This window comes from Lacerta agilis, chromosome 12 (genome assembly GCF_009819535.1).
Source record: "Lacerta agilis isolate rLacAgi1 chromosome 12, rLacAgi1.pri, whole genome shotgun sequence".
In the NCBI taxonomy this organism is placed as follows: domain Eukaryota; kingdom Metazoa; phylum Chordata; class Lepidosauria; order Squamata; family Lacertidae; genus Lacerta; species Lacerta agilis.
Genome location: NC_046323.1, coordinates 30,677,099 through 30,694,254, shown reverse-complemented (window position 1 = coordinate 30,694,254; position 17,156 = coordinate 30,677,099). Strand labels below are relative to the sequence as shown.

At 42.1% G+C, this 17,156-nt stretch overlaps 1 protein-coding gene across 1 annotated transcript in view; it reads right to left on the bottom strand.

Annotated features, from left to right (window-relative positions):
- The window catches only part of CALCR (calcitonin receptor), a 67,589-nt gene extending 55,410 nt beyond the window's left edge, over positions 1 to 12,179 (bottom strand). Inside the window, exons 1-3 of the mRNA XM_033165704.1 lie at positions 12,097 to 12,179; positions 4,487 to 4,640; positions 147 to 257 (exon numbers count right to left, since the gene is read on the bottom strand). Coding sequence (XP_033021595.1) covers positions 147 to 257; positions 4,487 to 4,640; positions 12,097 to 12,144 — 313 coding nt within the window. The 5' untranslated portion in view covers positions 12,145 to 12,179. The remainder of the gene's footprint in view (positions 1 to 146; positions 258 to 4,486; positions 4,641 to 12,096) is intronic.
- Positions 12,180 to 17,156: the final 4,977 nt, after the last annotated feature.

The following is a 17,156-nucleotide window of genomic DNA, read 5'->3' as shown; positions in this document are numbered from 1 at the left end:
GGGAGCCAAGGTGTTCGAGATCCAAGGTACGACTGTATTATAGTCAATTTTGGAAAGTTACAACACTACCATTATTTTGGATAGCATTCTCCTTTCACTTTCAAACGCTAAAAAGCACTGAATGAAGATAAAAGTAGACACTCTACCAGTTGGATCGAAGTCTGGGAAATAATCAGGGCAGTTTTGATCAGCAAATTCTCCAGCAGGTGTGTCATCCCAACAGAGCCATCCATCCCATGTCCGGTTACAGAATAGTCCTAGAAATTCAAAAAGAATCAAGCTGTATTGTTTAAAGGCAGTGATGGTAGGGAAACCACTGACTTTCTCTCCTTTCTTTCTGTGTTAAATGTTTGTAATCTTACAAACATTTAACAAAGAAAGAAAAAAGAGAAAGTCACAGAATCTTCTTGTGCTGCTAGTGTTTTTAAACTTGGAAGGGCTATATTACTCATTGGTACTTCTCACGTTGTATCCTGCCTGCGTTTTCTCCAAAAAGGTTAGGGTAGCACCCGTGGGGATTACCTGTTCTTTATCCTCTTTACAACCGTGTGAGGTAGTTAGACTGCAAGAATGACTTGGACACACACCTAATTTCATCCTTAGAACATGTCACGAGAAAGACAAGTTCACGCTGGAAGCTTTGGGGCTGAGTCCCCTTCACCAGATGCACGAAAGCTTAGAGGTGTAGATACACACGTAACTTCAAAGGTGTTGGGATTAAAGCTACAACACTTGCAATCAGTTACATGACCCAGTTGGGTGTGACAGAGAGAAAGGCAGTATATTCTTCCCTCACGGATTCCTCCTTAGTAATGGTTTGTTGAAATTTAAATTGCTTTTCTCGGGCTTTACTTTTTTCTGCTCCAAGTTCAGATAGTGTTAGTGGTAACCCTTGGATTCCATGCTGGCTTCATGTGAGCTTACTATGATTAATATGACTCAGGTTTCTTTATCTTTTCAACCAGCTGCCTTATCAGCCTACCGTATTTACTCAAAGGTAATGCGCACCTTTCTTGGTCAAATTATGTCGTGAAAATTAGGGCGCGCATTAGATTTGATGGCACATTTACATTCACCAGCAAATACTTTTTTGGTTTCAAGGTTTTGAAAGTCGAGGTGTGCATTAGATTCGACGGCGCATTAGATTCACGTAGATAGGGTTTTTATTTCTGCATTCTGCTGCGATATATACAGACTCCAACAAAAGGGAGACTCTAACAGGAAACCCAATTCATCAAGAAGCTCAGTGCTATCACCTGTGGCTTGAACCGTGACAAAGGTTTTGTTTTTTTATTACATTATATGTGTCAAGAAGCTTACCAATGTCAAGATCACCACGTTATCATCATCAGCATCTGCTTTTGTGAATGACCACTGTGAATAATGTAAAGAATGTGATCTTCCAATGAAGGGTGGTATGTATGTATGTAAGTAAATAAATAAATAAAATCAATGCCACTGCCTGTACAGTGGTGCCCCGCTAGACGAATGCCTCGCTAGATGAGAAACTCGCTAGACGAAGGCATTTGTCTAGCGGAAGCCCGTCTCGCAAGACGAATTTTTGAATGGGCTTGCCTCACAAGACGGATTTTTTTTGTCTAACGAAAACCGTGGTTTGCATTGCCGCTTCGCTAGACGAAAAACCCGCTAGACGAAAATACTCGCAGAACGAATTATTTTCGTCTAGCGGGGCACCACTGTATTTTCTGCATACAATTTCCTTCACGCAGTTTTACAACCCTCTTCTCTCAATCATGTTACATAATTATCTGTAACTTGGGGTAATACTTCATGCATCTGATGAAGTTGACCCTACTCCTTTAAAGCTTATTCCATAATAAAATCTGTTAGTTTTCAAGGTGCCACAAAGCTCTTTGTTGTTTTTATTGCAGCAAACTCAAGCTTCCTCTCTGAAAGTTCATAAAGAAGCATAGCAGTCAGAATAATGGCTGCTTGTAGATTTTAGGAGATGACAAAAGGTACAGAAACTTGGCAATGATTAAGGAAGAAAACTGAACTACTCTGCTTGTAGACAAGCAAACATTCCAAGGCAGATACTGTTGTACTTGAAAACAACAATATTTTTTTTAAAAAAAACTTTGTAGTTGTGTTATGTTTTCCCTTTTCCAAGTGCATTTTTCTCATTATGTGTGAACATATGATTTCCCCTTAGAAATACAGAGGTTCTAAAATATTTGTTCAGATTATTAATAAATCCTAACAGCATTTCAATAACAGCACTGGGGTTTGGACTCTAACAACACCCTTCCCCAGAAAATCATTTTTCTTTCCAACAAGTACTCAGTTTTCACCCCATTTTGGGATGTGTTTTCTGTGAGATGAAATCAAAGGGAAAGATCAGCAGGAGAACCCACCTGCAATGAAAACATGGCAGGGTGGGATACATTAGAGGTCTTGTTTTTAATTTTGCAAACATTTGCCATTCTGTAAAATGAGAAACAGTTGCATTTTTCAATACACTATGCCAAGTTTCTCACCCAGGGGAAATAAATAGTTGTCCCTCCCCTCCCCTGGATATTATTCTTGTTTTATGAAAAAGAGTAAACCAAAGTTTATTTCTATATAATGTTATTTTGGGAAGGAATTATCTTCTTGTTAGCCCCAGTTATTTGTCTCATGAAAATAATCACTGTTTTTCTGACTCTTCCCCCCCCCCCGCCATCCAGTGAAGTCTCTTCAGTTTAGTTTTATGCAATGCAGTCTTGACTGTGGGCATTTGAAACTGACAGCGATGTAATAAAACTAAATGGTCGCTTCTAATTACACATAATTCATTCTCTGGCTCAAACTGCACTGAGCATTTAAAACAGTATCAAACCCAGCCAGACGAATGGGGTATAAATAATAAATTATTATTATTAAAATTATTATAATGGCTTTCCCCCAAACACCCTGGGGTCTGTAGTTTGTTGAGGATGCTGAGAGTTCTTGGGGAACCCCTATTGTCCCCCCAGGGCTAAAATTCTCAAGAGTTGCTTTGAAAGAGGGATAACTGTAGCTCTGTGAGCGGAATGACACCCGGTGGCTTGTGAGGCAAGTATCTCTATCCTACACATACCACATGGAAAAAAGTCCCTTATATTCAGTGGTATTTACTTCTAAGAAACTTAGGTAAAGGTAAAGGTAAAGGGACCCCGACCATAAGGTCCAGTCGCGGACGACTCTGGGGTTGTGACGCTCATCTCACTTTATTGGCTGAGGGAGCCGACATACTGCTTCCGGGTCATGTGGCCAGCATGACTAAGCCGCTTCTGGCGAGCCAAAGCAGCGCACGGAAAATGGCGTTTACCTTCCTGCCGGAGCGGTACCTATTTATCTACTTGCACTTTGACGTGCTTTCAAACTGCTAGGTGGGCAGGAGCAGGGACCAAGCAATGGGAGCTCACCCAGTCGTGGGGATTCGAACCGCCGACCTTCTGATCGGCAAGCCCTAGGCTCTGTGGTTTAACCCACAGCGACATCCGCATCCCTAGAAACTTACTTGCTGTCAATCAAGCCCTTAGTGTGAGAGCGAGGATATGTCTGACGTGGTCAAGCTCAAAGGACTTCTTTTGGCATATGTGCACAATTAAACTGCCCAAAGACAGCACACTTCTTGTGGTTCCTTTTTTTCACATGCCTCAGAATAATCAGAAATGCAGTTTTCCCCTGAGGCATAGTCAGATGTTGCCTGAAGCAGATTGACTGCTACCCCTTAAAAATGCAGAGGCATTTTATTTTATTGTTGCAATCTGCTGAGTGCGGTTAAAACTTGCTAAGAGGAAGCTTCTAATTAAACACACAGTAGTCCTTTAATTCCTGCCCACATTCAACAAACTTTGCATGTCCACCCTCAGCAAGGTAAGCGCTGCAGTTGCATTTTCTTTTTTTTAAAAAAAGACCCTGCCACAACTCAGGTCTGAGGGGGAAAAAAACCACAGTAAACACAGTAATGTAATGATCTGGCAAGTTTGCCGCCCACATTTGCTGTAAAGCACGGTGAACTAATGATGTCAACTCCTTAAAAATGAGGCTGCAGTCTAGATTAAATTTTAAATTGCATTTTAATCTGTATTTTAATGAATTGTTTTATGTTTTTGTTGTGATTTTATTGGTGTTAGCCGCCCTGAGCCCGGTTTGGCGGGGAAGGGTGGGGTATAAATAAAAAAATGTTGTTGTTGTTGTTGTTGTTGTTATTAAAAGGCTAGTGGAGAAGCAAGAGCTAGCAGACACCTTGGTTTTGTCAACAAGCCTGTTTTGAAGACATCTTGCTTCACTGGATGTATCCAGCTCAGTTCCAAAATTAAGTTCTCGGAGGTGTTGTAGGGAAGCTATTGCAAATCTCCCCCCGCGCCCCCCCCCCATTTCAGAAGCTGATATATCCATTTGCTTTTGTGGGTATTCACACAAGTTATTTTTCTGTTTTTTCATCATAGTATTTCAGAAATGCATTAAAGTAATTTTAAAGCATCTGTCTTTTCCTTACCTTTTTTCTTGTAAGGAGGCTGCCTGTTCATCCTCTCGTAGCATTTGAACTGGGAATCTACTATCTTCTGGCGTATTGCTGAATGTTCAGTTGCTATAGGCTCTAATGTGGGATCAGTATAACTTACAGTAGAAGAGAGACTTGGAGCCATTCTCTGTGCAAAGAGGAAAAACTGTTAATGGATGCGAGAAAAACCAGGAAAGCAACATCAAAAACATGAGCTGCCCATCATTCTTACTTTTATCTCATTGTATACTTAAATGTTGCTATGGAGATTTTGATGTTTTGCTTGCAAAAACATGTAGTACCTTCCCTCCAGGACATACAAAACACAGGATTAAATATGGCTGCGCAAAGGGCTGCCTGCTTTGATTATGAGAGTTTTTATCGCTTCTCCCTATGGGGAAGCAATCTGCGTGGCAACTGCAGCTGAATGGAATGGAAGCTGAACAGTGGTAAGGTATAGTGAATTTCACACACACAATTCCATACTGCGAACACATTTTGGGGGGGAACAGAAGCCCACTGTGAGCCTCCAAATCTTCCCATTGGCAAAAATTGAGTTCACACATTTAAATGTCATCATTAGGTATTTCCCTAACACCAATGACTGAGCTATCTAAATTACCAGTTTTAATATTCTCCAAGACAGTGTTCTTCAACCTTGGGTCCCCAGATGTTGTTGGAGTCTAACTCATATCAGCTACAGCCAGGCTAGTCAATGGTTAGGGATGATGGGAGCAGCAGTCTAGCAACATTTGGGGACCCAAGGCTAAAGAACACAACCCCAAGACATACAGTGTGCTACACACTGAAGGGGTTACTACTGTGAGGTTTCGTGAGATGACAACCTCCTGTGAATAATTCAGCTTTCACTTTGTGTCCATACAATGAATTTGCATTGTGTGTGTTACATTTAATTAAAACTGCTATGATTTAAAGCCCTGGTACACAATTAAATTGTCGGCAAGCACACCACTGGATTCGACAACTTAAGGGACCCTAGCCCTCATGGAATGAGTCACCGGCTGTTCAGAAGGGGTTGGAAGTGAAATAGCAGTGACTTAAGGGGTTAATTCTGTTATTGGTCAAGGCAGACTGATTGACTGGAGGTTCTAGACAACTGGGAGTTAGCTGTCAGCGAGGGTGGCAGTTGAGATTTGACAGCTGGAGGAATTGGAGGGAAGAGTGGTTCTGAAGGCATTTCCCCCCTGTGTAAGCATGAATCCCGTTTCTCTGCCTTATTTCTCCTCATATTAAGTACAGTACTGTTTTGTTCAGTTTACCTCCGTAAAGTTTATTATCACTTTCTTTTCTCTCTGGACTCCATCACCTTTATTCCAGCCGTTCTGCTAACACCCCAAACCTAAGCCCTCCCTCTTTTCTTCTGATACTGTGCAGGCTCAAATGTACCGCTAACAAACATTGAGAACAGAGAAAGGGGAGCAGATACAGAAGAGGCAGACTCGTCATTTGATTGCAAGAGGACCTGATACGGTTCATCAGTTAGGGATTACAATGATAAAGAGCTCAAACAGAAATGACTGCAAGCCTTTATGAGTTTCCACAAAGTGTACCATAATTAGCTAAATGCTGGCATAAAGTAGGTGGTTTTTTTCTCTCCACTCCATTGGCTGTGCTTAATATAATTTGTGCTGGGCAGTGCTAGAATGGTAAATTGAAATTACACAAGGCAGACCTGACCATAGATCTCCAGATGTTGTTGGACTCCAACTCCCATCAGCCCCAGCCAGCATGATCAGGGTGATGGTAGTTGCAGCCCAGCAACATCTGAAAGGCCACAGGTTCCCTATTCCTGAGTAAGGAGGATACTTTCAGACCTGCAGGCAGTCATATTTCAGTCACCAATTCCCTTGGTTTTCAAGGCCGATAATCAAGGGAAAATGAGAGAGGTTGGCAGCAGTACTAGCTAAAGAGGGCTTGACTGGAAATGGTCTTCCGCTGTCAGGACCAATAAAGTATAGCAAGTACCATGACCTACAACCAGTGAAGAGTTAGGCACCAGGAATTGATAAGTATATATTTTCATAATGTCCCATTTCAATCCACAGATCCCATTAAATTCAGTGGAAGAAGTAGATTCATGTGTGCAATGCTCTGCACATGAGAATTATCTTACTCTCCTGAAATACACAGGATTCATTTGTTTTAAATGAAATATTTTTACTGAATGCATCAAGGTATTTCATGCTCTCAGGCTGCAATCCTAGGCAAACTTACCAGAGAAGAAGTCCCATTCAAATCAGCGGGACTTACTTCCAACCAAGTAAACATAACTAGGATTGGTCTGTTGAAGTGCCAAGTTATTCCTGTCATTCCCTTTCTTTTCTTCTCATATTAGGACATCTTGTCCGCACAAGAGTTTTGCGTGCACATCTGAGCACATCTTAACTAAGTGGACACAATCATTCACCGCTGACTTGTCTGTTTCAGCCATCTTCTTCTGTTTTGAACAAAGCATGTTTTGGGTTTAAAAAATATTGTCAAAATTTATGTGCTTTCCTCAGTGGCAGTGGTTCAAAGACCAAATGCCAAATGCACATTGAAAATAACCTATGAAAGATCAGGTGGTTTTAATGTTTACTTTTATATTTTGGGCACGTGCCTTTTTTTTTAAACAAAAGTGAGCAGGTGAATCTATTGCCAGTGTTAAATTATTTCTCTTTAATTATATTAGTCTTGGCTTAAACTAGAGTAGAGCTCTCCCATGAGGAGTCTTGGAAATAATGTCTCTTCAATAAGCCATTCACTTCACCTCTGCGGTTTTATAAAACATTTAATGATTTAAACAGAGGTTTGCAGTTGTGCAAGGAGGAAACATTAACACTTATAGAATTAAATAACAGCTTTTTTTTCAAAAAGAAGAAGCATTCTATGTCATCATCCTACTAGCTAACTCTGTATTCAGTTTGACTAAATACTTTTAGATGACCACAATAATTTCCTGGGGATTGAAACATGAAATGGAATCACATTAACTGTTGTATTTCCAGTCTTACATTCAGCACTCAATAATATTTACAGTATTCGAAGCCTAGAGACAGCTATGTAGGTAATAAGTGTTTCAGCTTTCTTTTATTAAGGATTTTGAATAAATGTTATTCATTCATTCATTCAGCAAATCAGTCAACAGTTAAACATCACCATAAATCATAAAACACCACAATACTTTATGAAAATGCAAGCATAAAACAGACTCACCAGTGTAGAGCAAAACCTAGGCAAACTCAACATCAAAAAGGCCTGAACAAATAAGGTTTTTAGGTAAAGGTAAAGGGACCCCTGACAAGTTAGGTCCAGTCGCGAATGACTCTGGGGTTGCAGCACTCATTTTGCTTTATTGGCCGAGGGAGCCAGTGTACAGCTTCCGGGTCATGTGGCCAGCATGACTAAGCTGCTTCTGGCGAACTAGAGCAGTGCACGGAAACGCCGTTTACCTTCCCGCCGGACTGGTACCTATTTATCTACTTGCACTTTGACGTGCTTTCGAACTGCTAGGTTGGCAGGAGGGACTGAGCAACAGGAACTCACCCCGTCGCAGGGATTCGAACCGCCGACCTTCTGATCGGCAAGCCCTAGGCTCTGTGGTTTAACCCACAGCGCCACCCACATCACTAAAACACATCAAAGTTATGCCAGGCACACTTTGCTTTCAAAGTTGCGGGGGAGCCAAAACAGAAAGACCCTGTCACAGGTCACCATCCATCTAACTTTTGAGTGACTTGGTACCAAAAAAACAGTATCTGAGATTGGTTTTAATACAGTGTATTGCTGGAATAAGTTGAAGTATATGGCATTCTTGTTTTCCCACTCTCGGTTCTTAATTTGAGATGGCATACATGCAGTAGGAGGAACATTCCTTGCATTAGTTTGAGTTTTGAGAAGAAAGTAGGGTTACAGTCTCTTGTCCTAAGTAAAGTGCATAGCTTCAGCATACATATTTACATCTTCTGTATCTTGTAGTGTTTCCTCCCCACTCCCCAATAAAACTATACACATTTTAAGGTCAGGTTGGATAAAATACTGTATCATTACTGAGATCCAAAGAGCTTCTTGAAGTGTGGCATGCCCAGTTGATTTTGTTTGTTTGTTTACATTTTCTTTGAATAGCAGATACCCATGCCATAGCATAAACTACCCTTGAGAGTTTCTTCAGTTTCGAGTGCTAGTATTTGAGAAAGACAAATACCACTCCACTTCTACAGTTCTTTGAATGCCAGTCACTGCATATAATATTGAACAAGAACAGATTAACTACTCCCTGAAATAATGACCATCCAGGGCAATATTTTCAATAGAGGAATGAATGGTGTTACCACATATAAGAAAGTGGAAGAATACCTTGAGCATATAGACGATTATTATTTATTAAAAAGAAATGATTCACAGCTTCATAATGGTAATGTGATTTTTTTAATGTGATGGAAAGGGTCAGTTATCATTTTCCTGAAGAGAACAGATTAAATGACGTCCCATGTGGCAGTTTAGCAGCCGTACATATGATGTCACTCCTAAAAGTACAAGTAAATGACGTCATACATACGACCACCAAGCCATCACGCATTAAATAATTGTTATAAAAGGTGCATTACTATGGAGTAAAAAACCAGATTTCTTTGAATGCTGGCAACCACTTTATACCTAAAAGATGATAATAGCGTCGTTTAGATTGAAGCAACCGCACCCCCCTGTGTGTGAATTAATATTAAGACTTGCTATATTTTATACTCTCAGAATAATTTATAACTAACAATCAACAGCAAAAGGTAATAGAATCGTAGAATTGGAAAGGACCATGAGGATCATCTAGTCCAAACCCCTACAGTGCAGGAATCTCTTGCCCAATGTGGGGGCATGACCAATTCTTTGGATGATGAAAATATCACACACAAATCCTGGGAAAAGAAACCCCCTCCCCCCAAAAATACTTCAGACGATGGGCAAGCATCCAAAAAGGCACATCCATAAATAATGCAAGCATAATATGGAATATCATTTTTTGTGACCTTTAAAGCAGACGCCACATATAAGGTGAGTTTTCCTTCCAATCCTTTTTAAAAAACAGAGCAAAGCAGAAAAACTCTTAATGTCAAACAGAAGGCAAATCTCAAATACAAATTGCAGCTTGGTACATTTTGTGCATCTTGTAACTACTCCCTCTTCCTCCCCATAATATTTAGTAGGAATGAATAGTCAATGAATCCTGAATGTCAGGTCAAGAGTTTCTGTGCCACCTACGATACAGCACAGGTGTGGGGAATTTCACTCCACAATGCCTGGGATTCAGGCAGTGACAGCAGCACATCTGGAAGTAAAATCTTTATTACGGTCAAGGACCAGAAAGCAATTTATAAAACCACATATTAGTGTAAGTTGTGTTATGCCACAAACAAAAACAGGAATGTGGGCCAATTCATGGAACCGACGCCCACACCCAAGCCAAATTTCAGCCTTTTATTGTTTAAAATTTAAATTCATTGGTCTCTGCTAACTATTATCGTTCTATCGGGGTTAAAGTTCGAAGTCTATTGTTGACATCACTACTCGTCTGATTCTAGTCGCGATGTAACAGTACTTTGCCACAGCCCTGGTAATATTGGGGTCTTTATCTGCTAGGAGAAGTCTGGTATAGGTATCATCTATGCTACCAGGCAGTTTCCTCAGAATCGGTTCAATCAGCTCTTTTCTTGAATCTCGATATAATGGGCAGTGTAAAATAACATGCCCAATAGTTTCTATCTCATTGCTATTACAGGGACACAATCTTTGTTCGATCGCGATCTTGTTGTATCTTCCCTCTAGGTGGGCTGACGGGAGAGCGTTAAAGCGAGCCCTGGAGAAAGCCCATCGGTGTTGGGCGTTGTCTAGTATTTTGAAATAGTTTGCTAGATGGGGCCTTTGAGAGTTATACAGGGATTTATACATTATCGAAAGTTGATTGAAGTCATTTTGGAAGTATATAGAAAACTCCACAAGGAGCCCAGTCCCCACCTAAAAGCAATGTGGAGTCTAGCTCTGACCAGGGGCAGAGGAAGGGGGATGCGGTGGGGGTAGGCTGCCCCGGGTGTCACCACTGAGGAGGGTGACAGAATGCTGGGCAGCACTCACTGCGGGCCCTGCAGCGCACCTGAGCCACATGTCTCTCCTGGGAGTGACACGGTGGCTTGGGCACCTGCAGGCTCCGCGCTGCCCGCCGCCTCCCCCTCAGCTGTAGGTTGGCTGAGTGGGAGGAGGGAGGCAGACTCCTCAGAGGCCCCACGGAGCATCCTGCCCCAGCTGTGGGCAGCTGGCCCCACCCCTGGGCACAGGGCATGCGCACCGCCCCAGGTGCCCGATCAGCTTGTTCCGCTGCTGCCTCTGACAAACGGATTACAAGCTAACCTTCTGTTCTTCTATGTGTCTCCATACAGTTTCTAACCAATTATTGCTAGCTATTTAAAATTACACTGCACTTTATCTAGTTCTCTACCACCAGCCTGAAGCATAATTATATTACTTTATCTTGTAATTTGTCCATGGAAAAAGCAGGCTAAGAATGAATGAGGCTGCTGCACTACTGAATAACTGCTTTTAATCAGGTCTGCTAAAGCCAACCAACCAACCAACCACCTTTTCAGACTCATTTTATGTCCCAATGTCACTTCAGTCCCGTCACTCATATGATTAAGCAACTGAGTCTAAAATTCAGCTAGGGGTTTTTTTCCTGCCCTATCTGAAAATATCAGGGATTGAACCTGAGACTTTCCACAAGCAACATATGCCCTTGCCTTTCCTTAAGGAAGAGCGGTTTGTGAACATAAGGTTGTAATCCTAACCTCACTTATTTGGGAGTAAGCCCCACTGAATTTCAACAGCACTTACCTCTGAGTAGACATGGTTAGGCTTACACAATCACTCAGCTGTCACTCATGCCACCATTGCTGTATTCAAACACAGATACAGGGGTGCTAACTCATGGGGGCCGAGCCCTTTTGGGGCCCCCATGTCCCCAAAATAAGGGGGTGGATGAGGCTGAGTGCAGAGCCAAGCATGGTGCGGCTTCAGTGGCCGACTCCTTCTCTTCCTCCTGCCCTTAGCTGGTGGCAGGAGGAAGAGACTCTGCTGGTCACTGAATGCTGCTGCCACATTCAGCTCTGACACCAACTCCTCCAATGTCCTGACAACATGTGCACGTCGTTGAGACATTGGGACTTCGGGACCCGACACTGCCCCCTGCATTTCTCCTTTGGAAGCTGGTGCCTCTACATCGATAACTGGCTGAACCTGGGACCTTTTGCTTTCAAGGCAGAAACTCTGCACTGAGCCATGGTTATTCCCCAAGTGAACCAGACCATTGCCTTACAAGTATTTCCCAAGAAAGGTACAACAACAACAACAACAACAACAACAACAACAACACAGAAGACCCCTGATCCCTTCTGTTCATACTCATTTAAATTGGTTAGCCTGATTTTAAAACAAAGTGAACTAGCACAATGCAAACAGTATCAATCCATTTCACAACAATATACATGCAATTCTAAAAGCCTTCTGTTAGCTTTTATTATGCAAACAAAAGTAATTTTGTTACTCGGTTTGCTTTTACTTACATTTAGTAGAATAATCAGTAAGAAGCAACTCTTGCTTTTTTTATCCATTGCAGATCCTTTCTGGACCAATGTATCTCCCCAGGCCCTACTGGGAATTGGAAAAACAACAACCGCTATCATTAGATTTTATTTATCAAGACAACTTCCTCATTAAAATGTATACAAGTTTCTTTCTTAAACACGGTGTGCATATTCAGGTGTTACCAGGGGTGGCTAACCCTTTTCATCCCAACCGCCTACATTGAGGATTGGCCAGCATGCAACACTCTCACCATACATACACCACACATGCCTATACAAACAAGGAGACCGTAGCTGTCCTCCCAGCCCAGCCCTGCAATAGGGAGGAAAGTCTCAGCTTACGGTGCAAAGTTGCCTCTTTTACTTCCAGAGCGGCATCACAGCTAGGAGGTATTAGTGCTGAGGAAGCAGGAAACCTACAGATGCACCAGAGGGAGAAGAGGTATCTTTGTAAGCCAAGGGCATGAGGAGGATGCATCCAGTTTGGGGTGTTCCGTTGCAAGTGGCATGCCCGTGAGTCATGGCTTTTCTACCCCTGCACTAAACTATAACTGAGTGTGATGAAAATGTGCTGCAGAAAGAGCTTCAGACCTGCATGCTCCTTCCTGTTGTCCTCCTTCAGCACAGCTGCGAGTAGGAGAACAGAAGCCTTTGCTTTCGCCTAATATTGCATGCTAAACTGTGAGATTTTGTTTAATATTTAATATTGCATGTTAAACTTGAGAGTCCCATGGACTGCAAAAAGATCAAACATATCCATCCTTAAAGAAATCAGCCCTGAGTGCTCACTGGAAGGGCAGATCCTGAAGTTGAGGCTCCAATACTTTGGCCACCTCCTGAGAAGAGAAGACTCCCTGGAAAAGACCCTGATGTTGGGAAAGAGGGAGGGCACAAGGAGAAGGGGACGACAGAGGATGAGATGGTTGGACAGTGTTCTCGAAGCAACTGGCATGAGTTTGGCCAAACTGTGGGAGGCAGTGGAAGATAGGGGTGCCTGGCGTGCTCTGGTCCATGGGGTCACGAAGAGTCGGACACGACTGAATGACAACAAAACTGTGGTTAATCTGAGTTCTAAAGTGTGGTAACAATGGCTTGTTTAAACATGCCAACTTCATAACCTATGGTCTGAAGTTGATTAATTTCAAATAAACCTTAGTGATTAACCACAGTTTGTTGTTGCTTTCAGATGACACAACAACCCACCATTATTCTAAACTGGAAGCAGTAGATTCTAAACTCCTCCTCACAGCAGCGCCAGAGGAGGAGAAGTGCACTAATCCAGAGGTCTCTCTGGATTGGTAGTGTTACACTAAACTATGGTTTGGCATAATGTCCACACGTAACCTGAATGTCTGTGCACATTTTTTTTAAAAATGACAATATAGGTGCTAAGAAAGTTGTCCAAATATGGCACCTTAAAAGTTTTCCCATTAATTTTTCTTCATAATATGTAATTTGCTAAATATGTCAGTGAAACACAGAATGTAAAATGCCATTTAATCTGGCATTGAGCTGAACTATCAAGTCTTTCTATTTTCAGCATGAGATTTGCATGTTCAATGAGGGAGAGCCTTTAGTCAAGCGACTAAGCAAATTGCACACTAATAAAAAAAAAATCTCTTTATCCTAGTTCTAAACATCATAGCGCAGGCACAGCAATGAAAATGCTCCGAAAGGGGGGTCTTTAAAACTATTGGCCCACAGGACTGATTCCGAAACAAGGAAAGCTACAGTACCTAGGGAACTTATCTGACTCCACCACACCAAAGTTTTGGTATGCCTTTTTATATACTCTCTGTGAACCCTCCTCTACCACCGATGTGACCAGAAACAGTCCCAATCCCAACCGCTTTCTGCAGACTTATGGCTATAGGAGAGGGAGGGCTTAGAAAGGGTAAAAAAAAAGGTCTGTACAACTTTTGCTCAAGGATTTTTCCAAGTTTAATCAGAGAAGCTCAAAGACTGCATAGCTCCAAAGACCTGAATATTATGTGGGTTGCACCCTGTGGGATAACTTGGGTACCATACAGTTCCCAGTAGCCTCGAAACCCAGTACTGGTAGAGGTGTTATGCTGATGCTTCTGCTGCCCTAATATACAATTCTGAGTTTGCACTGTACATTGCTTTAAGTGTGGCTTTTAATTTATTGCACCACCAAACACCTGACTTTAAAGCGAGAGGAAAATATGCAAGTTACAAAGTTATCCTAAATGTGTTACTTGCAACTACATTTGGGAATTATATATATATATATATGTAATACCAAGTATGCAAGAGGCAGGGTTAGTATTGATCATGGCATGCAGAGAGGGGGCATTTAACCCTTCACACCCCAACTGCAATCATCATAAAATCCATCCCACCACAAGAAGCCTAGGGTTTTTGTCACGACGGTGACTAGAGTGGGAAAGGTAAAGCTTCCCTTCTCCATATTCTGTGGTCCAAATGAAAATCATCCCCATGTCTAGGATTAAATACACCCCCCCCTTGCAGTTCCTAATGTATGCATTAATGTTGTTAAGATAAGATTGTTGATGTAGTTTGTCGGTGTGCATGACGGCATAGGCCCATCAATTTCTTCAGCTGGATGCACTGTAGATTACTCCTTAGTAACTGCAGTTAGGATTGCAACCTGAATAATCTTGAAACCAAATAATACGATTTTATTGGCTCACAAGTAAGGTAGGCTGATCCCCACCCCCACCCCCGCTTTGTTCTTAAAAATAAATCAGTAAATCTGTGCTACATGCTCTTCACTGGTGCAATAAAATAGTCTAGTAATGTACGGTTTTATGTCTTTAAAGCAGTATGTTCCACATACTTAATTTTTATAACAGTTAATGTTCAGTTATTAAGCCTTTAAGGATACTATTAAATTAAATTACAATAATATTTCATAACATTTTTTTTATAACCTGTTCTGGGGGAATAGTCCAGCCAAAGTGAAGCACTTCTAAGCCTCCATGATTTGTGAGACAGCTTAAAGCATACGCATAACACATCCAGAGAAATCAATGGGGTTTATTTTATTTTGTTTTAAAAGTGCTTAACTTTGAACAGATGTGTCCCTAGCTACTACTTGCCAAATACTTATATATATATATTTGCAGCAGTGAGGCAGGTGTATTCAGTCAGGTGTATTCAGCAATGTGCACATGGAGTTCCTGTATGTTTTGGAACTCTCATTTCCTTCAGAAGAGGATGTAGAGCAAGGATGGGGAAACTGTGACTCTCCAGATGTTGTTGGACTTCAGTTCCCATCAGCCCCAGCCAGCATGGTCCATGATCAGGGATGCTGGGAGTTGGAGTCTACCAACATCTGGAAGGCTGCAGATTTCCCATCCCTGAAACTGAGAGAAGCATGCAAAGATAGCCGATGACATGGAATGCTGAGAAATAAATATCACCCACCCCACCCCTGAGCAGGAACTGAGGTCTGTGGGACCTGGTGCTTTTAGTGGCAGACATGATGAAGCAGTAGCAGAAGCATGAAAACTCATGGGTCATGAGACACATGGCTGATGACTGGCAATTTACAAATCCTAAAAGAATGTTGGGAGAAGTGGCATGAGGGTGCCACAGGTGACTGAAAGGGGTAAAATTTGGCATAAATCTACAATGAAAATAATCTCAGGGTAGTCAAAAGAAGGCACGCTCAAAATAGTGTTTCAGTGTCATTCCCCCTGTAAGATTAGCTCCTATATTAAAAATTTTGCTGCAGATTTGGGGTAAGGGCACCCATAACTGAGTTAATGAATGTTAGAAACTTATAAATGGTATACCTTAAAAAATATTTGGGAAACTGAAGGGAAACATTGAAATTTCTGGGTTTAGCCTATGCAAACTAGCCTGGCAGGGCTGGTTGAATGCAAGCCATGAAACAATGGCTAGTTATCGACTTGTCAAAGAATAAGGATCCTTGGGTCTGTGCAAAACAGAGTTGCCGTGGTTATTGTGGGTGGATAAAGGTTTAGGATTTAAAACTGGGGTGGGGGGGAGAGGCTGTGCCCACACAAACAAAAGTGTCCTTTTACAGAGGCTTTCAGCAAGGTGTTCTGGGAACAATATAATATAAAATAATAATAATAATAATAATAATAATAATAATAATAATAATAATAATTTATTTATACCCCGCTCTCCCTGGCCAGAACCAGGCTCAGGGCGGCTAACACCAATAAAATTACAATAAAACGTAAAAGAAAGAAAAAAGAGTTAATTAAAATACGGGTTAAAATACAATTTAAAATGCAGCCTCATTTTAGTAGTAGCCCATAAATCAAAACCATAAGGGGAGGGAAACATAAGGGTCAGGCTGAGTCCAACCCAAAGGCCAGGCGGAATAGCTCCGTCTTGCAGGCCCTGCGGAAAGATGTCAAATCCCACAGGGCCCTGGTCTCTTGTGACAGAGCGTTCCACCAAGTTGGGGCCAGTACTGAAAAGGCCCTGGCCCTAGCTGAGACCAATCTAACCACATTGCGGCTCGGGACGTCCAAAGTGTTGTTATTTGTGGACCTTAAGGTCCTCTGCGGGGCATACCAGGAGAGGTGGTCCTGTAGGTACAAGGGTCCTAGGACGCACAGGGCTTTAAAGGTCAAAACCAGCACCTTAAATCTGACCCTGTACTCCACCGGGAGCCAGTGCAGCTGGTAAAGGACTGGATGAATGTGGTCCCGCGGCAAGAACCCCGTAAGGAGCCTTGCCGTGGCATTCTGCACCCGCTGGAGTTTCTGGGTCAGTTTCAAGGGCAGCCCGGCGTAGAGCGAGTTACAATAATCAAGCCTGGAGGTGACTGTTGCATGGATCACTGTGAACAAGGAGGAGGAATGCTGTGCTGCTGCAGGGAACAAACCCCTCTCGAGAAGTAATGCTGTGAACTCTCTTCTTCTCCCTTGGCCCAGGTGCATATAGGTGTAAAATAAACCATATACTGGTACCTTAAAACACTACAGTCTATCTGCTGTGCCTGAATTCCCAACAGAAACACAACCCTGACTATGCACCTAGGAACCCCTAGAATTCTGCTACCGCTTGGCAGA